The 25,983-nt window shown below is 43.9% G+C and overlaps 1 protein-coding gene and 1 long non-coding RNA gene across 5 annotated transcripts in view; one reads left to right on the top strand and one right to left on the bottom strand.

Annotated features, from left to right (window-relative positions):
* LOC136717996 (uncharacterized) overlaps positions 1–2,210 on the top strand; it is a 2,681-nt gene extending 471 nt beyond the window's left edge. Inside the window, exons 2-3 of the long non-coding RNA XR_010805252.1 lie at positions 1,040–1,082; positions 1,549–2,210. This is a non-coding gene — a long non-coding RNA (uncharacterized LOC136717996). The remainder of the gene's footprint in view (positions 1–1,039; positions 1,083–1,548) is intronic.
* A 941-nt stretch (positions 2,211–3,151) lies between these two features.
* The window catches only part of LOC136718339 (septin-4), a 55,078-nt gene continuing 32,246 nt past the window's right edge, over positions 3,152–25,983 (bottom strand). For 3 of the 4 annotated variants that reach the window (XM_066696039.1, XM_066696041.1, XM_066696040.1), the window contains exons 2-11: positions 13,442–13,538; positions 12,880–12,966; positions 12,648–12,771; positions 12,373–12,507; positions 11,370–11,487; positions 10,900–11,001; positions 10,110–10,206; positions 9,556–9,718; positions 9,128–9,227; positions 3,152–6,182 (exon numbers count right to left, since the gene is read on the bottom strand). In XM_066696039.1, the coding sequence (XP_066552136.1) occupies positions 6,114–6,182; positions 9,128–9,227; positions 9,556–9,718; positions 10,110–10,206; positions 10,900–11,001; positions 11,370–11,487; positions 12,373–12,507; positions 12,648–12,771; positions 12,880–12,966; positions 13,442–13,538 (1,092 nt within the window). In that variant the 3' untranslated portion in view covers positions 3,152–6,113. Of the gene's footprint in view, positions 6,183–9,127; positions 9,228–9,555; positions 9,719–10,109; positions 10,207–10,899; positions 11,002–11,369; positions 11,488–12,372; positions 12,508–12,647; positions 12,772–12,879; positions 12,967–13,441; positions 13,539–14,623; positions 14,957–25,983 lie in introns of those variants that run through there. The other variant, XM_066696038.1, reaches the window with a different exon arrangement.

Here is a 25,983-nt window from a genome sequence, read left to right as displayed (position 1 = left end):
TAAGACGAGTTTGTTTTCAGCGCTGCCGTTCCTCGGACCCGGTTTAACTAATTCAGGCTAATCAGTCGGATTCAATTAATCGGAGAATTGGTCAGGTTTTCTCCCTTGCTAACTTACTCGGCCTTTAAACTTGCTACGAGGACCGGAAAAAGCCAGACTTCTGCCACGTTATCTTGCTGACGCGGTTATCCGGCGGACTGTGTTCCTACGTGATGCTGATTTTCCACTTCGCCGTGTGGAGGTGGTCGGATCAGGCCAGGGTACAGGACGCGAACCGCCATTTACTCTGTGAGGAAGTTCAGATACACGTGTGTGTGGATGGCAAGCTCACATGTCCTGCAATTGAGGGGTGCAGGGGAGTTGCTGTGTATTATGGAAACGATAGTGTTTTGTGTTGATTCCGTGTTGCGATCGGCCGACCAATAATCCTCTGCTCACAGACACGTGTGTGTGTGTGTGTGTAGTAGTAGGAGGAGGCCTAGTAGTAATGGCTATTAATCTGTTTTTTCTCATCGCTATGTGACCATGATTCGTGTGTGTGGCTGTATATGTGTATTATACGACTATATATTAAGATCCTGCCTGCAAAATACAAACAAATTGATAAAGCAGCCAATAATTAAAAATGGCAAAACACAAAAACGCAACCATTTTCATGTACTAGCAACATAATTGATATTCAATTAGATGTATTCATATTTAATTTTATATTACATAAAACAATTTACTAAGGACTAACTTATGCCCTGTTGTTTTAGTAAAGAAGGAACATTTCATGTTTGACTTTTCACTCCAAACCGATAAAATGTCCCTGGAGGTGTGCAGTTCTAATAATTTTGTATAAACTCCATTTTTTTTATGCATAAAAAATGCAATGTATGGCTGCTCAACTGATTCTACAGTTGCTGCTGTATCACAGTGTTAAGAAATTAATTTTAAAAAGCTGTCACCAAAATCAGTGTGATGGTTAATCTGCAAAGAATCTAATCGAAGTTAATCTGCATTTTTGGATATGACTGGACTTCATTTTTGACTACAGGACATCAGCATGTCTCAGGAGGACCCCCTGCACATAAATCAAGGTAAATTAATCTCTTGCAAATTTATATATATAATATTTAACATCTGTACCGCACTATAGGACGTGTACATTTTGGCTGTGTCCTTTGGTGTGACGTATAGAAAAGGAATTTTTAATTCTATATTATTATAAATTGGCTATCTTGCATTGAAAACTAAGGAATAACAATAGGTTCAAGGCCAAGACATTAAATAAGTGGCTTGAAGTGCCTATTTGGAATCAGAAGTCAGAAAAAAATCCTATGGTGTGATGGGTATTTGACATTAAATTTCCATGTTTGTTTAGTCTTCTAAGATGTACTATGTATTTGTATAAAGGCAGCATACATTATTTACCTGTAGTTCATGTAGTATTTTAAGTGATAATATTCTAGCAAAGCATAAGCTTATAAATTGTTTTACTAATGGAGCATAATACATGTCTTTCACCAACATATGGAAACCTGTATTTATTCTGTTTTGTTGTAGATGTCCACGATTAAAGAAAGAATGTCAGTGTACTGAGCAAGGATGAGTAATGATCCTGCTGAGAGAGTCCATGCTAATAAGGTGGATGTTGGAAGGTTCGTTTTAGTCAAATATGACAACCATCCATATGTCGGACAACTTGCAAAGAGCCTCGAAGAAGAAGTGGAAGTGAGCTGCATGAAGCAACTTGGTGTTAACCGTGTGTTTATATGGCCACAAAAACCTGACCGCAAATGCTCCTACCATTCAGAAGTTCTCAATCAAATCTCGGAGCCAAAACCCTCATCGTTGCTTCCAATGATGACGGAAAAATTCAAAAGTGCGCTTGCATGATCAGTTAATACTTTTCAACCCCTCCTGATGAGACGCATCTTCCATAGGTGTCTTTTATGCAATTGTTCTTAAAGTCTATGATTTTAGATTACCCCACATGCGCAGAATTCTTACATTTAAATTTTTTCCACCTACTTTAAGAAATGTCACCTTATTTTTTCCACACTCACTAGTAGAGCCCTTTTTTATGTGGTCACTAGATATGTCTGACTTGAAAATGTACCATAAAAAATTGTGTACCGTTAATGGGCTGGCTGTTACTGTCCATACTGTATCTTACTGTACTCATGTTGCTTTTAAAACCAAAATTAAAAGTCTGTTTTTTTTTTTCCAATTGTCCATTGTATTTCTTAATTTTATATTTCACAAATCATCATATCATTCAATCTTAATAGTATCCTGTGGTGTGTCATCATGGGCCTATGGTGTGATGTTTGAAATTGGTCATCCAAACAAATAATGCTTTATTAAAAAACATTGTGGTAAACTGATCAGTGCAAAACTATTCTAATTTTATTTAAGGTAGAATTACTTTTTGTTAAAAAATAAAATAAAAAATGATAGGGCTCAGATATGCCCAAAATGATTACCGTTACAGCACAAGTCTCATTTAAGACGCTTTGAAGAATCTAAAACAAACCGTTTTGGTCATGGTTACATTTACACGTTTTTTATTTAAAATTCGTTTTTACAAGAACAATCATTATATTTTTAAAGAAAATGTCACAACATAGGACATTTTTAGGGCACAAATTAACTACATCCTGCAATGAAAATTAGATTTAATGTGGAGAAAATATATTCTAAAGGTAAGACTCCATTGGAAGGTTAGTTTTGGTGTTTTATTTTAATGTAGTTTTTTTTTTTTTTTTCAGTTTTGAAAACCTTGCTCGTCTTTTACATTTGGGCGGCAGTGCCCCCAGCTCAAAACATCGTCTCGTATTAAGTATCTTCTGTATTAAGTATAAGAGACACTCACACTTGCACCGTTCGTGCTTTCTCAATATATTTGAAGAGGCAGTTTCATGAAAGCCTGCCATCTAGTGGTCTCTCAATTTAACAATTCAAATAAAACCATGAAATTAAATGAATACAGCATTTAAAAATAAAACAACCGATTTTATCTTAATTCCATTGTTTTGAATATTCTTCATGAGTTTGAGTTAAAGGGTTAATGGCAAACTATTTTTCTGGTTAATTTGTTTTCAGATGATTTTGAATCACCCCTCTCACTTAGTCACCCAAAAAGACCACCAAAAAACAGGAAGTATTTTCATTTTTTTTATTTTTTATTATTGTATACAATGTTTTGTTGCAAGTAGAAATATTTATTTTTGACCTCTATGAATTTATAAAGTTATTTATTATATGAACATATTTAATAAATGCATTTATGACAAAAATGGAAAGCAAAATAAAAAACAAAAAATGGGAGAACAAATGTTAAGAAAAACAACCCAAACCCACCTCCGGTGGTGCAGGAAGACGTAGTGTTCCCTTTCAACAAACTGCAATATAACAGTGAAACAGAAAAATGAACAAATGTAATTCAGCAGATATGTCACAATGACGCCCAAATCCACTGACTTTCATCCACAAAACTAAACGTAAACCAATAAAATCCTTATTTTTTCTTTCTTGTTTTAATACATTAAATTAAATCCCTTGAATTAAACCACTGGTGGTTTTTTCCTGCACAAAATCGACAAAAACAAACTTAAAAAAAGGAATTTCGAACACCACCTTCTCTTTACCCAAACCCTCTTTATAAATAAGGTATTCCTTATAATAAATGTACATTTCATTTTGAACTCAGTTTAATTAATGTAAATCTACAGACCTCCCCCCCCACACACAGACACCCTCTGTTTTTTAATGAGATATTGCATTAAAAAGAAAAATAACCTTTGAAACTTTGGGCTCATCATTTAAAACTCTCCAACTATTTTCAATTTAAATTATGATAAATTATACTAAACTAAAACATTGGGGCTTTACAAGAGAAAGTATTTCTTCATTTAAAAATGCAAAAATAAAATAAGATAAATGATAAGAATCTTATCGCCGCCAACAGACACGCTCACAATCGAATGCTCAGACTGGACGTGGCCCTTAAAGCAGGTCCACGTGGTACATTGTGTTTCTTTGCGTAACCCAATCATTCTGGATCACGACCTGTGACAATATCCAGAACTGAATTTTCAGTTGATTTTCAATTTAAGTACTCCAGGATTTGGGGCAAAGAAACAAAGAATGAAAAACAAAAAAAAATAAAAAAAACTCTTCTGCATACTAGTTAAATCTTCTATTTGGCGAAAAATGACAGAAAAGGGTTACATCATGAATAATAACTTCTCTGATCCCTGATATGCCAATGAAATCACATGCCTGCTTAATCACCCAAGGTAATTCCCCCCACTTGTGCTAATAACATCAGCACCCTCTGCACTATGGTCACAATAAAGCATGACTGACCCGGCCACTCAACTCACATGACAAACATAGTGAGGAGGAAGCAACTCCAGTACTAGTGTGTTTTGAGTGACGGTTAGTGCGTCACGTTTTGTTTTTGTTCTGCAGCTTGGGTGTGAAGTTTCCTTTTGAATCAGCCTAAAGATTGGCAATTGGTCTGTCTTAATTAAAAAAAAAAAATCTGGATATCTTAACAAAGACAAGCACAGGCAAGTTTCTTGTTCTGACAAACGTCTTCATGTTTATTGGGCTGTGAAGCACACTGCCGTAAACACGCAGCAGGAGGGATGATCTTACGAGATGAGGGGCCGTAAGACTTCAGATTTCTTTCACCAACCCAAGAACATTATTACTGCCTGGAAGTGTTCAGGAAACCCCTCCCATTACCAAGCCTGGAGGGGGTCCCTCGTTGAACTTCATCCCTGGTCCTGTAGACCCACACACACGCACAAGCATACGCACCACCCCCTCTGCATGTGTGTTTACAGCTGGGACCTTGGCCGCTTAAGAAACAGAATCGCGCTCATCCCTCCCTGCATCGAGACAGGTCAGACATGTCAGGTGTTTATCGGCTCCTAAAGAGTTGGCAGTTACAGGTTACTTGTGTGGTTTTGATGGGAACCTAGAAATATCGGAATCTCTCTCTATATAAATGGTCTGATAAAAGGAAATTGGTTTCATTACAGGTTCGGTCAGGTGATCGAGAGCCTGGTTTGGAAGAAACCTAGCAGAGAGCCGGGCCTACAGGGCCAGAGTGGGGAGGCCGGGTTGCAATGGCAAAATAAAAGGGCTTCCCCAGACCGTTGCAGACAGACAGTACAGAGCTGTTCTCATGGAGGGTCATTAAGAAATCCACCCGTGACTTTTACACATCCAGGTTCTTGTATGAGGGGAGGTCATTGACACACAGTGCGGGGACAACGTCTTACAGAAATCCGAACAGAGAGTACCATCCATTACACAGACAGAAAAAACTTAAATTCTGCTTTATCCATTCATAAAAACCAAACACACATTTGGAAAATAAAAATACGATTGGTTTCTGTTTGCAATGCGACCGACTGCACACTGGACCTGAGGGAGAGACGCCGGTCTCTGACGCACCGGGCCTCGGACTCCACAGCCCGACTCACAACAGTACTGAACCCAGTGTGCAGCAGAGGGGTCCTGTGAACTGTAAATAATAACAATAACCATAACAATAGATGTGTCATACATTCACTGGAAAGTCTAAACCGAGGCTACTGTGAACATGTCCAGTTACATTTATACACAGGGATAAGGGCTTTTAAAAATTAAAATAAAATAAAAAATCTTTCCAGAGTGTAAAACTTTCAGTTTGAAAACTTGAGTGAAGAGAAGGTGGTGGGAATAAAACCCTGACACCAGAATAAGGAACACTGCATCTTTTAAACAAACCAGGGCCAGGCAGCGGGCGCTCTTTAATACATTTCAAATAGGGTGAAACAGGAGCGCCACCCTCGGGCCACATCTTAAACCTCCCCGTGGACGTCTCCCGGTCCTACGCTACTGTCCAGAGAGGTGACAAGTATGGCAATGCAGACAAAGGACAACTAGGAAAAGGGGTTACTATGTCTTAGTGTTTTTCTTTTGTTTCGTTTTTGTTTGTTCTTGTCTTCGGTTTATTTTATTTTCCTAGTTGGGGCTGAGAATGAATGGAAGTGGGGAGGGGGTTGGGGGGGTAGTTTTAGGACAGTCAGACTGGACTGATTTTGTACAGGCGGTGCCGGGGGAGGGGGTTAAGATCCCTCTTTTTGGCCGTGCATCTGTTCCTGGATCTTCTGTAGCATTTCCTGCATCCGCCGCAGCTGAGAGGCACAAGAGGAGAGACCGAGATGAGCAATGTTTGTCTATTTACAGTATACACACAGACACACGATAAAACTGTCAGTAATCTGTGTAGAACCTCGAGAACAATTGCGGCATTCCATTGCACCTGGGCTGGGGGGATGTGTAGACCCCCCAAATCTATATGGCAAGCATAATTTGTAATTGAGATATCTAAAAATACAATTTAAGATATCTTAAATGGAATTGCAGATATCTAAAACTAACTCCATTTCAAGACATCTCGAGTCGACTTCCTGTCCTATTTGAGAGATCTCTAATTGAATTTGAGATCTTGTTTATTTTATTTTGAGATATCTCTAAATTACAATTTGGCTTTACATTAGTCTTTTAATTATTTTAAACAGTTGGGACTTTAAGTTAAGAATAGACTTGTATAAATAACTTATAAAAAAAACAGCTCTTTTATTACCAAATTTAAAGTTATATCTATGCAGATTGTTACTTCAATTAAGGTTCAATTAAGCAATTGAGAGCTCGGTTGGAACAAAAACCAGCAGGGTAGGGGGTACTCCAGGACCAGGGTTGAGAACCCCTGATCCAAGCTATAGCTCACAAACACACACCCCTATAAATCACCCCTCCAAAACAGACTGCTCTAAAAGAGTATGGGGGGCTGGCCCAAATGCTCAATGGGACTTTTAGAAACGCATAGCCAGAGAGCCCCCAGTCCATAGCTTTTGTTTTTTCTTATTGCATGGGGACAGCTTTTGTAGCGTGTCAATGCAACATCACGTCATTCAGGGACTCGGTGACATGGAAACTGTGTCCTGTTCACCAGTTCAAAAGCGCAGCAACAATAGGCCTGACAGAAAGACCCCCTGAGGCAAGATCTGACTGGAGCCAGGGAGTGAGACAGGAAGCCATAGAAATCTGAACCGTGTTCATTATATAAGACGGACAGACGGACGCGGCACTTTGTAATCCCTGATTGACGTGTACCATACACACGCAGTGACTGGCCAGGGCTGTGGGCCGTTCTGCAGGGAAACGGGTCTGGAGCCAGCGAGTGACTTTCTCACGCTGTTATTGTTGATGTACAAGCATTACTGTGGACAGCATGCTTTTTCAAACAAAACAGTACAGTATAAAAGCTTCATATAACCTTTTTTTTTTTTATAGATTTCATTCTTTAATATTTGTTTGTGTGTGTAGCAATTTATATGTATTTAATTAATTTATATTTATCTGTAACCAAGCAATGGGGTGGAATAGTACAAATTGTTTTGTTTTTTTTCTTCCTCAAATGGGATATTATTCTGCATATTCTTCACAATCTATGCAATGTAACCCCATAACCTTCTGAATACAGATGCAGTGTTCATCCTGCCTGTCTGTCAATTAGTTTTGGTGAATACCTTTGATTTGCAATGACAGTGCTTGTGGGATACTGTACATCTCCAAGATGTACCACTCAGAGTACATTATAGTCTTGTCGAGGGAAACAAGCCGAGAATGAGCAAAGGTTGTCGAGTAGTTATTTGCATGTGAGGATATTTCTATGTGGGTGTGAATACGAACATACCATTGTTTCTGTGAATCATGTAATCATTATCCCAGGGATTTTGTTTTCATAATAGTGTGGGATATTACCAGGAAATCCTGAAATTTGTGTGGATCATGGTTGGACAAAGATGGGGGGCTGGCTCTTGATGGGATCTGTGAAAGGCTCTGGACAAAGAAATTCGTTTCTATGAGTGTCTTCCCCTGAAATGTCTTCAAGCGGTGCCGTGCAGACGTGTGCAACCCCGGACGGGAGCTCGAGGCAAACCACGGGGGAGCGTTCCTTCAGCAGGTGAGACCGGCTTCCGATGATGCCGTTAAAGAAGTGCATTCATTGAGGAAGGCATTTCATTTTATTAAGAGTTTACAAGCCAATCCAGCATAGATTACAAACTTGACTTTATTTCAACTCAAGTTCAAAGTCTCTCTGAAGTTGGTGAGGGGAAACCTAGGCAAGGTGGAATTAATGGTTTTATTGCTTTGGGACAACAAATCCAGCCATACTGTGCAAACATCATGCCTGCAGCATGAAGGATTTACACACTAGATGCTTTTTAAGAAGTTAGTGTTTTGTGTTGGCCCAGGCAACGTCAGCCAGACAGAGGCTGTGAAACCACATTGCAGAATTCTGAAGACAGCGTTACAAATTATTTTAATGCAAAATGATGACAGACAAATAAATAAAATAATTTCTGGCAGAAATAAAGAAATGTAAACCTATTATTTTTGTTTTACTACAGCTTAACAAATAGCACAAACAAACTAAAAATAAAACCGTGTACCAGTGTCAAACTAGTTAAACCAGTGCACAGCACTGGATTCTAATACCATTGGGACCTTTCAGAAACTGGACCGTTCAGCTGCAGTGGCATAACTGCTTCCCCTGGTACGTGAGACGACAGATTTAAAGTATGTATCTGCTGACACGGGCAGGCATCTCCCTCTCGAGCAGAACTGCTGCTTTGAAAATCAAACAGCCGGAAAAAGGCCATTGCAGCAGAAGAGACGCACAACCATGTATGCGACTGAAGCTAGGCTTGTTTGTTTAGTAACACATTTTTGGTACTGTGTTTCCAGCTATAAAACATGGATTCCTGCCTAAAAAAAAGGGAGGAGGGGACCTAAATAACTAAACACACAGAAGCCCTCATCTACTCCCCAAGGGCACGGAGACCCCTGCTTGAAAGACTCCCACACTGCTGTTCCCATGTGTTACTACAAAGATTCGGAGGCCAATAGTGATGGGAAGGGTAAAGGGCCCGCGCTATGCACCCTCCCACCACAGGAGCGCGCTCTATCACAGCCCATTGGCACTCGCCCCTGGGGCCCGTGGTCATGTGGCCTATCCTGTACTGAGGCCGCTGGGCCAGATGGCGGCTCAGGAGTCCTCGGCGTCCCGTACCTCCTCGTCTTTCTCCCGGATCAGCTTCTCGGTCTCGCTGTCGTTCACCCCCGGCGCCGGGGGGATGGGGAAGTCCGTGCCACTCTCCCGGGTCAGCTTGCTACACAGGCAGGAAACAGCAGCACAGCGTTACAATGCGGCAAGACGTGTACCGTACCCTTCAAGACCCGTGTGTGCGTGGTGTATAGTTTGGGGGGGATGAGAAACTTAAACTAGATGGGCTTTATTATGTGTGGTGTCAGATTTCCATTTCCCCACAGCAACCTCTATTGGCTGACTGGCTGGATGCAGGTTTATTCTAAAGTCAATTTTCTTAAAGACGAAACATTAATATGGATTAATACAAACACAGACACACTAGTCACAGACCCAAACCATGCAGCACTGGTACCTATGCGTGCATGTATGTATGTATCTGAGCCCCTTACTTGCGGTTCCTCTCCTTCACCACCATGCGGGTCATGCTCTGAATGCAGTGCGCGCGGTAGTTCTCGTAGTGCGTCTCCCGCGTCACATCCTTCAGGTCCTGCATGTGCGTGCGTACGAGCATGTTGCGCAGCTTCACGAAGTCGCAGTGCGACGAGTTTTCCACTGCAACAACAACAACTTGTCCATCTTTCTTAGAATGAAACCATCAGTGCCACATGAGTGCCATTGAAGTTGGGTCAGTACCTGGGGCCAGTACCTGGTCTGATTTGTAAATAAAGTGTAATTTCCAAACAGGATGAGGTTTTAACCCAAAGTCATTTAGGAGGCAAATGTCTCCCGGTGGGCAAACTGTCCTCCTAATGAACTTACTCAGGAGTTTGCAGTTTGGCCACGGGGAAGATCGAGGTCTTACAAAAACATAAAACAAACTTAAATAGGACTTGTCAAGTAGATTAATTGTGTACAAGTTTGTTCTTAGGAGAAACTGGCACATGTGTGTGGGCAGTGCTCTGAGGGGGGGGCCCTGTGTCAGAGTGGGATGCTGGTGATGTACCTTCGACGATGCCCCAGGGGTACAGCCGTCCTCGAACCCGCTTTCCCTTGGCTTCCACTACTGTGTTGCTGCCGATGACGGCGAAGGGAATGCTGTCCTGGGAGGAGAGAACAGCAGCGCGACGATTCAGTCAGGAATGCAGCAATGCAGTCGGAAATGCTGCACTGCAGTTCTCTCCAGCAGGCCGTTTCAGAAACTTCAGACTGACACAGACACACACACACACACACAAAGACGCACCCCTCCCAGAACAAAGGAGACGAGGAGAGCAGCACAACACATTGTTAAAAGCCAGAGACCTGATTTGGCATTCAGGAGCATCCCTCCTTTGTGTGCTCGCTGCAGAGATCAATACATGTGCGTCACAAGTGACTTTGCAGGGCTCTGGTGTTCTTAAAACTTTTCGCTTCTTGAAACCCGCCCCCTCCCCCCCCCCCAAAAATGTTTTCTCTCTGTCCTGGAATGTGACTGAAGTGATGGAAAACCACGCCACTGAGCTCCCTGGGCTGCGGATCCTGGCTCTCACAATACTGCGCACCTTGCAGAGCAAAGGAGGTTCACTTTTGATGCTTATTGATTATGGATTTTTTTTTTTTTTTTTTTTTAAAGACTTCTCGTTGCTGCAAAAGAGGCACATGAACGTATGTAATGAAACGAGAAGACGGACACTGCAGCACCCATCCCATGGTAACAGGTGAAAGCCTAAAACTGGCAGGTATAATAAGTTCTGACAGGAACACAAGTTATCAAAACACACACCAACCGAGGAAGAGAAAGGTAGATGGCTCACCTTCAGCTCCTGGTCTTGCTGTTTGAAGTCTTCGTCCTCGTCTGAGTCGCAGTCGGGGAACTGGTAGATTTTGATGCCGTACTGCTCTATCTCCTCCCGAATCTGCAGGCCCGAGAGAGAGAGCTGTTACATGGGCATTGTCGCAGGATGCCATGCCAAGCAGTTGCTCTACATAGCCACAACCCCCTGCTCTCCATCACCTCAGATTGTGATACTCTCTGCACACATAGGCTGCGTTTGTGGAGAAGAGAGGAGTAGATACTGCGAGATGCTCACAAATTCAGTATGAAACAAAACTCTCAAGGACTGAAGGGAGTATTCATTTGTAAAATTTAGATTCGATTTACTCTTTGGAGCATCAATGTGCAAAGCATTCCTTTGAAATTCTCTGGTTTTCTAACGAAGGCAATACAGGTGACTGGGGCTGAGGAAGGCTGCCAAGAGGACGGCACGACAGGGCCGGCTCCTACCTTCATTTTCTTTTTCTTCACCTCAGAGGGAGTGAGGGTGTCTGCCTTGGCCAACACTGGCACGATGTTCACCTTCTCGTGGAGCGCCTTCATGAACTCTACATCCAGAGGCCTGAGGCTGGGGCACAGAGCACAAAGCACAGGGTCACGCTGACATAGTCACGGCCATGGCTACACACACACGCCAACACTTCTCTGAACAAATGGGATGAAAATAACTGCTTCATGGATCCAAGTTTAAAAGGCAAAGGCAAGTAAAGGATTTGGCCACTAAACTGAGTGTGAGGCAAAAGGTTTACAAACCAAAGTTCGTATTTAAAATGCCAAACAATACGTCAAAGAATACAAAAGAAAACTAAAAACAACAACAACAACACCACCACCACCACCACCACCACCACCACCACCACCACCACCACCACCACAGTTAAGGTACAGAGCAAAGAGGAGTGAGAATTAAAAAAATGTTATGTTGAGTCATCCTACCAAGTCTATTTGTGAAGTGGTGTGGGACATACTTAGTCCAACAGATGGCAGCAGTCTACAGGATATATCCTCTATTCTTGGATTAAGAGCTGCTGAACACACACTTTCAGCTCCATTGGCCCTGTCACTCTGTAGGAATTCAAGAGTCTGCGGTTTCCTCCTGAGCTGGAGGGAAAGCTTAGCCCTGTGGGAGTCTCTCTGTGTCACAACACACCCTCCCACAAAGGCTGTCGAACTCAGTATTAAATCAACACCAAATACAGGAAGTATTGAAATCTGGGCACTGATTAAAAAAACGAAAACAAAACAACAACAACCACGTTTTCATGGATTGTGCAGTGGCACCAGTACACTGTCTGAAGGCCCAGTGGACCCAAGATGACAAGAAAACAAGACAGAAGGAAAGTGTGAACCTCCATTAGCTTTGCTGGAATTGTTGATGAGGGTCACAGTACACTCTCACACACTCTCAAACACTCAAGACCAGTGTTTGGAGATGCCCAGCGGTGGTCCTCACCCGTGGCCGAAGGGGGATATGAAGTATAGGCAGCAGTGCACGCGGTTGTCCTGGATGTTCTTGCGGTTCAGGCCGCTCTCGTCCCTGAAGTACTGCTCAAACTGCTGGTCGATGTAGTCTGCCACTGACTTCCAGCTGTATGGGGGGGGTGAAGAAACATGGATAGATTATTATAATTTTTAGTAAATATGGTTAAAAGCGTGTGCCAACTGGACAGATAATGACATCCGTCCCACAGAAGTCCAGGACCCCCTCTCCAGCATGGCCGCCCTCACCACTCGGTGTTGTTGACGGCGTCCCCGAAGCCGGGTGTGTCCACGATGGTGAGCTTCAGCTTCACCCCCTTCTCCTCAATGTCCACCGTGTGCTTGGTGATCTCCACGGTCTGCGTGATCCTCTCTGGACAGGGAGACATACAGGAAGCGGTCACTCCCAGACTCTGGGCATCTGAACCCTGGAAGAACTTGTCAGCAGGATATCGTCACAGGCCTGAAGATTCTGACTCACCCTCAGCATTCAGCAACTTCCTGTCCTTGTAAAGGTCTGTCAGAAAAAGGCTGTTCACCAATGTGGATTTCCCTAGACCGGATTCCCCTGTAACCAGAGAAGGGGGATCAGTATGGGCTGTGAGAAATCCCTGGCCAGGCTGGTCAGCAAGTGGTCCCAAGGGAGATATCCGACCAATATTGAATGAAATGGGGACGGCTGTCGATTGGAAAGGAGGTCTGTCATCACCTCAGTGTTGAGTGAATTTCAGGTTTCTTCATTCTTTTCACGTAGTGCATTAAAATGCTTTCCTGTTATCAGCAGCCCTTAAGCAGACAACTCTACACAAAGCTGGAGATCAGGGTACAACTCTGCCCGGTTCCTGACAACTGAAGTGCAGATTTTCAGGACTTCATGATCAGTTACTTGCTTGGGGTAAAATATCGTCAGGGGCAGAGTGGGAGTTTAACCTGGGAACCTCCTGGTCCTCTGCATTGGACCACCTTGTCCATGGGCATGAACCTTCCCACAGTATGGATAGTGGGTGGGTGCAGGTAGACTCAACAGGGAGGGGTGTGCGTACCTGCCACCATGAGCGTGAAGTCGAATCCTTTCTTCACAGATTTACGGTGAACCTGGTTTGGCAGCGTGGCAAATCCCACATATTCTTTATCTTGGTCCTGTAAGAAGGGGGACAACAACGCAAAATGATTCCTGTTATTCGCACCACTGTTTGAAAGAAAGAGACCAGACTAAGCAACGTCGACCAAAGCCAAAGTCATCGAGAAACTTATTTTTACGACTGGTGATCTTCGCGGCAAACTGTAAAACCAGCTCTAATTGTTCATTCTAGAGGAGATGACTGAGTCAGAAAAACAAACACGCTGTTCTCAACACTGATATGGGTCACAGATTTGAAACCTATCAAAACAGTCCGTCACAGCACTGAGCTCCATGTGAGGTATTTTATTTAGATGTGTTTTAATAGTTGTTAATTGTAATGCAACAACACACACATGTACCCACACACACAGATGGTGGCTGTGCTTTTAATGAATGATGCGTTTTAAAAAGTGCCAAGAAGTGCGTTTCATGTCTTTAATTATCTTTGATTAGAAGCAAGGCTCATACCTCTGAGAAAATCACAATTTCTCCCTCCCTTACACACACCCCCCAAAACATTAACATTAACATTAACAACACAAACTTCCTGTCTAGGGATGTGATGTGCTTAAAACTACTGTGTTAGAAGTTGAAAAATAGTTATTAGAAGACTTTTGCAGTCACTTTGACATATGGATCCCCTTTTCAACATTGTAAAGCACTGGGCTCTAACCACAAAACCAACACAGCACTCTGTATAGATCCTGTAGTAAATGTTAATGTTAGGACTTCTTTCAATTTAAAGGAGCCCCTGATGAATTATAATGTCATGGACTGGCTGGCCTATAGTCAGAACAGTATTTTTTGGAGCAGTCTATAACAGAAATCAGAAAAGCTACAGGTTTGGGTTATGGAAGAAGCACAGATTTCAATTTCCAATTTGAACAGGGTGAAATCACACTCCTGCATGGGAACCAGGACTGTGACTGGCTTACACTTCAAGACCCTGACCCTAGGTGTATCCCTACATATAACCGTATTCCTGAAACTCTACACTCTGAGGGGATGGGGACAACGACACTGGGCTTTTACCACAAAGCCGCCTTCCAGCTGGACACTAGAGCTTTAGCCTCCATCCACTAGCTAGGACTACCTACGTTACCTCGGCAGAGTCATAGGGGTCGAAGCGGCCCCAGGGGCTCTTGGGCCGCGATGGGCTGAGTGGCGTGGGCAGGCTAAACTCCTGCATTCCCAGATGAAACCTGTGCCTCGGCTCCGAGTCTAGGGCCGCTTCTGAGAACGCCCTGCCCGCGGCGGGGGGGCACAAGAAAGTGGGGGTCTCTGGGGTGGGGGGGGTGCTGTGCGTGCCCTCCGCCTCCCCATCCCCGGGATGCTCGCGGCTGGGAAAGGGCCGGCTGGCGTTGGCCGGGAGCTCGTTCATGATGCGCTGAAGCTCCTCGTCCTCTGTGTCGTCCTTCATGAAGCATGAGAGCTAGTGGGACAGCGAGGGAGGGGGCAGGGGAAGCGGGGCAGGCAGGGGGATGGTGGGGGTGGCAGGACCCCAGGAGAGCGGTGCAGGAGGGTTAATAAAAAAACGGGCAGATTGAAAAATACAAAGGAAGGAAGAGGAAGAGAACAAAAAACATTTTTAAAAGAATAAGAAACAAGAACAGTATTAGTAGTATAAGTGTGTTACAGTAATTGGGGGGGGTTGGATTAATTGGTTCTGGAGGTGAAGCAGGTTTATAGAGCTCCCCCTGCCTGACACCCCACACTTCAGAAGCTGGTTTTATCTAGAAGCCTGAGGTCAAACAGCACCAGTGCTTTTAAAAACAAAACAAAAGTGACCAGAAAACAAGGTGGATTCAGACTTAATGGGGCAGAAAACTTCTACTGCTGAGGGCCTTCAAGGGAAAGACAAGCTGTCAGAGCAAGAGGTGGTTTTCTAAGTACTTTACAAGACACAAAACACAATTTACACACACACAAACACACACACTCTCATTGGGATCCTTAACAAAACTCCTCACAAGTTTCATTTTAACAGGCACTGCATCTTTGTAATGCTGCTGTAATAGGCGGCGTTTAAAATGCTGGCTTTGCTCTACAGTACACAGAGTGCAAGAGCACTGACGTATTGGACTGGACATCTTGCTAATGGATGTGTAATTGGTCTTATTAAAAGTAAAAAGTTGATGTCTAAGCACAGTCCCTGAAAACAAATTCCCATCGTAACAGCACTTTTCAGTCCAGATGACCGGGGCTGCGTCTTAAATAAGAGAAACCACAATTCAATTTGCTGCAGGCAGATATGTGCCTAATAAACCTCACAGAAAGGCGTTGAATGGGTCGAGCAGCAGCAAATCCCTGGAGTTCAATTTCCTGCACTGAGGATGTCATGGCAAATGCAGAGAACACGTCTCTCCAGTAATCACTACTACAGTAGCACTTAAGCACAGCAAAAGAGCCTTTATTGGCCCACGATGGTTGTAAAAATAACATCTGCACTACAGTGAGCCAAAAGCGGAGACAATCCCGGTAAGGCAACCTTGCTGTCAGCCCAGGATGGCAGATTTCCAATAAGTGAATCGCAGGAACTGACTGGAAATGTTCACTCTCCTCACTGAGCCACAATACACAAGATGAGACGCAATAAAAAAGCTTTCACTGTAAAACCAGCATAGAGATTGACTTCCCAAACCAGTGAAAGTTTTTACTTCACTGCAAGCACTAAATTGAAAAACAGAAACAATTCCTTAGGTCTGCCATCACAGGTAAAAGTCACCCAGGGGCTGGAGACTGGCTCAAAAGTGTAATTCCCTTGCTTGCTGGTCTTGGCAGCATTGCTTTTGAACAGCCTGTTTCCCCCCCCACATGCAGACACACTGTGGCACACATATTACATAATACTAATTGTAAAACTATGGCTGAAACAGCTAACCTATCCAGGGGTCCAAGGCAGAACAATATCACCCTTACAAGTAATCCTGTTCGATTCTGGCCATGGCTACTACAGCAACGATGGGGTTTTACACAGAACCCGCTCACCTGTAAACAATGCAACAACCAACTGGGCAGCAGAACAGGAGGAACACAGTCGCAGTGGAGTGTATGTGGGGCAGTTTACCCTAGCCATACCCACCTCGGCGAAGGTGTTGGGATGCTTCCTGTGACAAATGCAGGGTCAGATATTATTGTGGTTTAAAGTCATGACGCAGTCAAAAGAGGTAGCAGGCAAAATAAAGGAGGCCTGTATTGCCCCAGCCAAGGGTCAGTCAGCAAGGTGACTCGCTTATTAAGAGCGAGAGAACACGGCATTTCCCTTGGCTCCCTGATGCACCTCATCAGCACCAACGTTCTGGGCCTCGGGCATCAACACTGTTCCCCCCACCGGTACCGACTCCCCACAGCCCCCTCAATCATTCATCCCCGAGTCCTAGCTGACTGCTGCCCACTAGTGCGGACCACTGGAGATCTTGGGCGTCAATATGTTGAGGTTGCAGACTGACGCAATCCTGTATCAGTCAGCTGTGATGGAAAGCCAGGAAGCACCGCACTGACGAAGAAAAACTCAAGTGTACGTCTAGACACAGATCCTCAAGCAGTGCATAGACCTGTGACTGACAAACAGACACGGACATGAAAAGCTGGTAGTAATTGTCCTGTCAGAATTGACGATGGTCCGTGCTTGAGGGAGGAAGAGAAAGGAGGTCCTGATCAGGTACACATCTTACTGTGCAATGTGGTGTACCACAGCAGGAATTGGTCGCCGCCATATCAGTTCACCTGTACTGCGGGGTGGTTTGACTCTGATACCTGTGTCGGCCTGCTATGCCACCGGTGTCCCCCCTCCTGCTGTGTGTCTGGGTCCCCGTCAGACTCTGGGCTCTCCAGGGGGCAGTCCTGGTTGTCCGACTGCGAGTCAGCCTCATGGTCACCGTCACCGTCCTCCGAGGCAACTGGGGCCACAGTGCGTTCTGCCATCTCAAACCAGGAAGGGACGTGTGCCGGGGGGAGACACGGAGGATAGGAAGTGGATGGCACCATGGGTCATGGTGGAGAAGAGGAGGGGTGTGGGGTGGATCACAGGACATTTTGGGAAGTGGTGGTAGTATGGTTCATGAGGGTAAAAGAAGAGGGGGCGGAATGACAAAATGAGTAAATAAAACCAGTGTGATGAGTGACACACAAACACCTATGGAATATGAGAGATGCATAAATAACCTCCAAATCACTTCAGTGGATTAGAAGTGCTTTTGACATGTTCAGTCTTTTAAACCATAATTCCCTCAGCCAAAGTCACAAATGCCATCATTATAATCACATTAAAATGTAACAGAATATTATGAATATAGGGAGGATTGTGAACAAAACCAGGGGACTACGTTTGGAGAACATGCACTGTGAAGAGATGGTGTGCATGGAAATGAGGTGTGAAGCATGTGGAGGGTTTTTGTATGAGGGATTCAGGGAAAGGATGAAGAGACAGGGCAGTTGAGTCCCTTCATATGCATGGTAAACCATTCTTCCAAATTGCATCACATTTTATTTTGAATCCTTGTAGAAATTCAAATCTGCCACCACGAAGAAACATCATCGTCAACCACAACAACAGGATATCTTCCCTAAAAGAACTGGCAAAAACAGTCTGGTGACTGCAGCCATGTGACGCAGACCCACACAGAGGAGGGGAAGACTGCGAATGTCAGTAGATTGAAGGAGGGTGTCTGTGGATTTTACTGGTTCATTTCAGCGGCTCTGCGAGCGACAGCACACAAGACTTTCCACAAAGATCAGCCATAGTTACACAGAGCCTAACAGAATCCATCCACCCGTTAAGGAAAGCCTGCGTGCTCCTCGCTGCTGCCGTTGTCACAGGAGTCTGAAAGTTCTCTTGCTTTCTTTAGTGTAAACTTCTCAACTCTGATATTATTCTCCTGCGACCGACTGCAATGCATGATCCAGAATGCTTTTCACAGGAGCCCGAGAGCATGAGTGTCCAAAAATAATAGTGATATTATCGAAGTGATTCAGTGATATGAATAATAGTAATATTAGCTCGTCACCAAGCTGATCCCACGCGCGTTTCTATGAACTTACTTTTCGTTCTGCTGCCCCTGGATACTTATCCTGATAATATCCTGCTAGTTAACTTGCTAAAAAGTTGCTAAACAACTTGCTGCCCCCCAGCCAGCTGAGAAGTGAGCAGATGTGGGGATTTAATAGCTAATAAAGAATTAATTAAACCCGTTGTGGCGACTGCTGAGGAAGTTATGGGAAGATTACTTGGAGGTAAAAACACATCACACATCACACTGCAGATCTGCCTAATAAAACACAGACGTGCTTGAACATCTCTCTGTACAGCAGCACCTGCAGCACGATTTAGGTGGGAACCCTAGGTGACAAAATAAAGCAAGACAAAAATAAATGCAGTCACTCGACCAAAAACCAACATTAAAAGCACTTAAAAGATAGGGCTTATTTCAACTATATAGATTTAAATATAGCTACCAAGGTACCTTTCTGGAATGCTGGCGTGTACACTGACGTGAGAGTCGTTCTTACTTTGCAAGACATATGGGGATCTGTGAAAATGCTGTCTTTACGAACACATCCTCCCACTACGGCAAAACACCCAGTAGATTTCCATCCCTGGCTCTGTCAGGATGACAGCAGTTATGCCTTTCAGCCCTACATGGAGACATAGCATCATCATCTCATTAAAAAAACACAACATAAATTTTAAATTCACTGCTAATTAAATCCGACTTGTCATCCAATTAAACCTGAATTGTGCACTGCCTACGGTTACTCAAGGTAGGACTTCTGCGATGATGAATCTGCTAAACATCAGTACCATCACTGAATAAGCTACTACAGATCCCTGCAGCTGGTGTAACAGAGGGCACCCTTCCCACAACGACCTGCCTGTGTTACCAGTGGGGAACACGCAGAAAACCGGATCCAGAGAGCAGAAATAAACGGATGCATTTTTCCATTTCTTCCCAGCCCATGCCCTGACCTCTTCAACAGTGGTACAATGGAAACTGTTACCAACTAGGATCTGTTGGTTCCCTTTCAGAGCGACTTGTACATATCCAGTTAGGAGGCAATTGGTGTCTTCGGCCAGATTACTAATGAACCCCCACCCCTTCCTGGTAGGTCAGCAAGTTTCAACAGACCGTGAAACAGATCAATGCCCAATGTATGGTTATCCATAACCTAGGGGATTATGACCTAAATAGCATTAGCTGTCGATACTGCCCTTGCTCTCCATTGCAGTGTCGTGTTTGGTATGGCAAACGGATAATGGCAAAGCTTTAGGAACCCAAACTCGAGTGGTTTTATTTTGAAGGCGATTGAAGTTTAATTATCTCTCTTTCTACAGTTTGCACCCTGTTTCTGACAGTTTGCTCTACCACACAGCAGGGCTAATTAGTTATCTTTCGCTCCTATAAATTCAGACAAAGAAAACACGCCAATCAATACGTTTTAAAGTGTGTCATTAAGCACATTGTTCCTGTTGATCACAAGGCTGTGGTGGAGAATGAATTTGGAGAATTGCATGAAACCCTCACCTTACAAAAGCCAAAGCAGCTATGACAGCAGCCCTGTGTTATGCTGTCCTCCATTGTTTTACCACAACAGTATTTTCATCCTGCATTACAAAGTGCTGCTTTAGAAACTTCCAACCCAGGCACAACTGGGAGAAGAAAAGAAAAAATATCTTGATTGATGAAAAAGGTTAAGAAGGGATTTATTTTTAGTACCGGATCAAGGACACCGATAACATCAAAAGAGAATGACTCATGACACAAAGAAGCAAGAGTCTTTTAAGACTTAATATTTTTGCATGTGTCTGGACTTTCACCAGGAAATTGAACCTGTGCCCATACACAATACCGAGCTTTGCAGAATATCATGTCGACAATCAGCAGACTTTTTTTTTTTTTTTTTTTTAATACATTTTCTTTAGTACTTAGCAAATTTACTGCAGAGAATCTCAGTATAATACAGCATCCCAAGTCCCTTCGTCTCGGCGAAACTCATTGTGAGTTTCTGTGAAGTGCGGCGTACTTTGTCATCTTTTGCAGGCGCACAAAGATTGACTTGTTTTCCTCTCCTGAACAAACTTGTGAAGTGATGTACCAGGTTCGTTACTTATGAAATGTTTTCTTCTTCAGCTGGAGTGTGCATAATAAATACTTGTCCATCTGTGAAACACAGCTGCTGAGCTATTGTAGTGTTCAGGTTACCAAAGGAATATTTGTGCCAATCCATCAGGCAACGACAGCATTCATAGTCCGTTTACCAAATCCCTGTCAGCAGAAACACGGCTGACGTCACAACCAGCGTTCTCTTCCTCTCCAGGACGTGCACCTGCAGCCCAACATCAACCACCAGAAATATCCCAACTCCCTTTGCAGCATTCATCTATCTGTAGAGATTAACTCGAGGAGATTCTGTGCGATTCTTCCATTTATTTATCTATCTCTGCAGGGACTTCATAAAGAAGCAGTCGATCTCAGTTATTTTATGTATATTAATATGTTGGCTTATAGTGTGATGACGTGCCAGCAGGGGCCAGCAGGGAGGCCGTAGCAGGCTGTAGTTGTGCTCGGCGACTTGACTGACGGAGACACCTGGCTCCGAAGCGCCTTCTCTTTCGGGGGGCTGTTTGTCCCGTTTTAATCAGTTGCGGTAGATTAATTCTGAAGAGAACTGGCATCACCTGGGAGGCAGAAAGTTTTTACGAACAGAGAAGGATGCGATAAAGCAACAATTGTGTTTTTTTTTTTTTATTGACAATTGTGTGGGTCCTTTTTCAGTCCAGAATCATTCTGCAGTCCAAGCAGAAACAGCGCAAGCATGAAGGAACTATAATCCTGAATGTTTGCTGCTCAAGGAAATGAACCACAAAATGCACTGACTGCAAGATGTAACCCACCCCTCCACCCTGCAAAAACCCTCCTACTTTCAGGAAATCCAATATTTTCCCTCAGTTCCTACAACGAGACCTTCCAGTTCCCAGCAAGGTCCTACCGGAGAAACCCCCCACCCCTCCCAACCCTGTACCCCTCACCCCCAGCTCACACAGCCCCTCACCCGAGGAGCGAACGCCCGTCATCAACCGCAGGACTACGGTCTTCTTTTTCAGCCTGGCCCAGTTCTCCATTGAAGTCCCTGAGAGACAGTCTGCTTGCCTGCTCCCAGTGAGCCCACCGCTTATATACCCCACCCCCCCTCCCCCGTTAGGGCACAGTGTCCTTCACCGACATTGAGCTGTGACATCGCCGCAAGGCACCATCAAACCACTTCCACAGGGACCTCTAACAGCACAGCACATGTCCCAGAGTCTGCCTCCATCACAGCCAGGCCTGGATTACCCACAATGCCACACCAAAACACCCCTATAAAACACCATACAGACAAGCTGGAAAGATCCATTTACTTCCTTGAAACTAATATTCTGTCTAATCTTTGGTCCTTTGGCGCTTTCATTACCCCCCCCCCCCCACCTCCCCCACCTCCAAGATGCAACAACGGACTTTGGCGTACAAACAAGACTGGATGAAATTCACTGCGCCTTTCCCCTCCAGACTCACTAAGCACATGATTTTCTCAGTTGTTTGTTTTGTTTGCTTTTGTTTATAATGATCAGAAAACAACCAGTTAAGTTTGTAAAATTCAGATAAACAACCAGGGGCTATTTTAAAGTACTGTCCCAATGACTTAAATAAATAAAAAAATATCCTCATCATTATTTTAGAAATAATCATCCTGAAGTATTTTTTGGCAAGAGCTTAAACCCCCCACTATTCCCCCCACCCCTTACTGTACTGAAGAAGTCAGATAATAGTGCCAAATGGAAGGAAAATAAAGCTTTCTTTTCCCAGTAAACACTTCTCTGTGCTACAATCAACAGTGGCCTTCTGGCACCCAAACACTGCTTTGTGTGTGTAATTATTTTTAAATTGCAAACTGGAGTCCAAGTCCAACTGAGGTACGACGGCAGTGTATGATCCATTCAAGGTTATTTCATACAGGTACAGAAGGATTTACATCTCCTTCATGTCATAATTCCCCCAGTCCAGGTCCGAACCACAAAGCCCCCTTTCTTATTAGGAAAATCCAGTTCCCTCAACTCTGTGAGCCGGGCCAGCCTGGCTGGCTCCTGGGCCCCAGAGCACGCGATTATCCTTGGTATTAAAGTCTTAGAAGAGTGCAAAAACCCAACTACAGCATGTGAAGTGGATTTAAGGAAAAGATCAACGAATTTTAAAGTAAGGGGATTTAAGCTTCCTCCCTTCTCCTCGTGCACACTCATGTCCTACTCTTCCGAGGTGCGATTGGCAACCACAGGACAAGCCAGGGGGAATGCAGGGGAAACGAACACAAACAAAAACAAAAACCACGGCAATTATTGAATAGACGGAACCAACACAAAAACACATGGACTGCACACAGAGAACAAACTGAAGATGTGATTGCTCTTTGGTTGGTGTTTTAGAGCAAAGCAGCGACTTACCGCCACCAGTGCAGCGAAGCATCAATCACAAACACTTGGCATTCACATCACGGCACCGTCTGCATTCAGAAAACCCCGGGATTATTCTGGCCACTTCACCCTGGCAGAGAGGCGCACGTCCTCAGATCAGTTCCGATGCCAGCGGACGCAGTGGAACGAGGCAGCAGGCCTGGCGTGATCATTTCCTCTAATAAATCAAAGATGACAAGATTGCAGACCTTCCCTGCCTTCACCTGCAAAGGGGGCTGTACTCCCCTCCAAAGCTGAATGATCAGAAAAACAAATAAACTAAACCTGCCTTCCAACAATCCCCGTCATCTTGAATCTCGTTCTTCGATAGATAAAACCCCTCTGTCTGTGTTTACTCTCTCCTTAGACTCGCATGTTAATCAGATTTCCTCTGATCCATCAGAGGAGCCGCAGAAACATCAGGAATGAATGGAGGCGTGTGAAACACCTACAGTGAGGGAAAAAAGTATTTGATCCCCTGCTGATTTTGTACGTTTGCCCACTGACAAAGAAATGATCAGTCTATAATTTTAATGGTAGTTTTATTTTAACAGTGAGAGACAGAATAACAACAAACAAATCTAGAAAAACGCATTTCAAAAAAGTTATAAATTGATTTGCATGTTAATGAGGGAAATAAGTATTTGATCCCCTATCAATCAGCAAGATTTCTGGCTCCCAGGTGTCTTTTATACAGGTAACGAGCTGAGATTAGGAGCACTCTCTTAAAGGGATAAACCTGTATAAAAGACACCTGTCCACAGAAGCAATCAATCAATCAGATTCCAAACTCTCCACCATGGCCAAGACCAAAGAGCTGTCCAAGGATGTCAGGGACAAGATTGTAGACCTACACAAGGCTGGAATGGGCTACAAGACCATCGCCAAGTAGCTTGGTGAGAAGGTGACAACAGTTGGTGCGATTATTCGCAAATAGAAGAAACACAAAATAACTGTCAGTCTCCCTCGGTCTGGGGCTCCATGCAAGATCTCACCTCGTGGAGTTTCAATGATCATGAGAACGGTGAGGAATCAGCCCAGAACTACACGGGAGGATCTTGTTAATGATCTCAAGGCAGCTGGGACCATAGTCACCAAGAAAACAATTGGTAACACACTACACCGTGAAGGACTGAAATCCTGCAGCGCCCGCAAGGTCCCCCTGCTCAAGAAAGCACATGTACAGGCCCATCTGAAGTTTGCCAGTGAACATCTGAATGCTTCAGAGGAGAACTGGGTGAAAGTGTTGTGGTCAGATGAGACCAAAATCGAGCTCTTTGGCATCAACTCAACTCGCCGTATTTGGAGGAGGAGGAATGACCCCAAGAACACCATCCCCACCGTCAAACATGGAGGTGGAAACATGCTTTGGGGGTGTTTTTCTGCTAAGGGGACAGGACAACTGCACCGCATCAAAGGGACGATGGACGGGGCCATGTACTGTCAAATCTTGGGTGAGAACCTCCTTCCCACAGCCAGGGCATTGAAAATGGGTTGTGGATGGGTATTCCAGCATGACAATGACCCAAAACACACAGCCAAGGCAACAAAGGAGTGGCTCAAGAAGAAGCACATTAAGGTCCTGTAGTGGCCTAGTCAGTCTCCAGACCTTAATCCCATAGAAAATCTGTGGAGGGAGCTGAAGGTTCGAGTTGCCAAACGTCAGCCTCGAAACCTTAATGACTTGGAGGGGATCTGCAAAGAGGAGTGGGACAAAATCCCTCCTGAGATGTGTGCAAACCTGGTGGCCAACTACAAGAAACGTCTGACCTCTGTGATTGCCAACAAGGGTTTTGCCACCAAGTACTAAGTCAAAGGGGTCAAATACTTATTTAACTCATTAACATGAAAATCAATGTATAACTTTTTTGAAATGCGTTTTTTTTTTGTTTTTTTTGTTATTCTGTCTCTCACTGTTAAAATAAAACTACCATTAAAATTATAGACTGATCATTTCTTTGTCAGTGGGCAAACGTACAAAATCAGCAGGGGATCAAATACTTTTTTCCCTCACTGTACCTTCTGCGCAGAAAACCAAAGAGTAATAGTGCAATGTGTGTGGTAAATAAAATGCATTAATCTTCCAACGATGGACTACATTTTCACAGACACTCACTTCTGGAGTCAGGTTGACCTGCAGTTGAAACCTCCGTTGTTTAATGTAATGGATGTATTCCCAATTCAACATGGAGGTATAATACTGGCACAAAAACACAGGGCGTTATTTACACAAGCACAAGAATGAAAACCTTGAGAACAACAAATAATGCTCCAAATAGACCAATGTAACACCCACAAAACAATGCAGAAATGCACAACCTTGTAGAGTTACAAAGGGTCAAGGTACTGACATGGGTCATATTTCCCCTGGATTAACAAATCAGATCTGCTGAATTTATATACCAGTTTGAAATGTGGGATTCAAAAGGTCAGAACACAATAGAGAGAGGAGGATACACATACACACACTGTATAAAATCATTGGGTTTCTCCGTTACCCATCAGAAAACTCTCACAATTCTTAAAGAGCAAGTGGAAGGCTTCCGAAAATAAAATTGGTTGAAAAGTGAAAATTTTCCTTTTCTATATTCACTTTCAGGATGTCAGCTTATATTACTGCAGGGATGCAACTCTTGAAGATGCTGGAAAAACAGTAAGGACAGGAGTCTCCATCACACCATGGTGTGGGAAAAGGCCTTTCTTTAGCATTTGGGACCGACAACAACCTTACGGTGACAACTGTGGCGACAACGCAGCGGTTTAGAACTTGAACAGTGCACATCTCACTCCAAAATAAAAAACACACTGCTTGGATCCTGGACATGGTAACTGGTTACCTTGGAAAGCAGATGTAGAGAGGCAGAGAGAGAATATAGATCAACCAGCAGGTCGATAACTGAAAGCTAGTGGAAATAACAGCCCTGACAGCCGACACACATGGAGCCACCGGCGATATTCTGTCAATGGTTCTGATTAATCAC

Source organism: Amia ocellicauda, chromosome 22, assembly GCF_036373705.1.
Source record: "Amia ocellicauda isolate fAmiCal2 chromosome 22, fAmiCal2.hap1, whole genome shotgun sequence".
Classification (NCBI taxonomy): Eukaryota; Metazoa; Chordata; class Actinopteri; order Amiiformes; family Amiidae; genus Amia; species Amia ocellicauda.
Note: the sequence above shows the minus strand (reverse complement) of the source record. Positions and strands in the feature narration are given on the sequence as shown.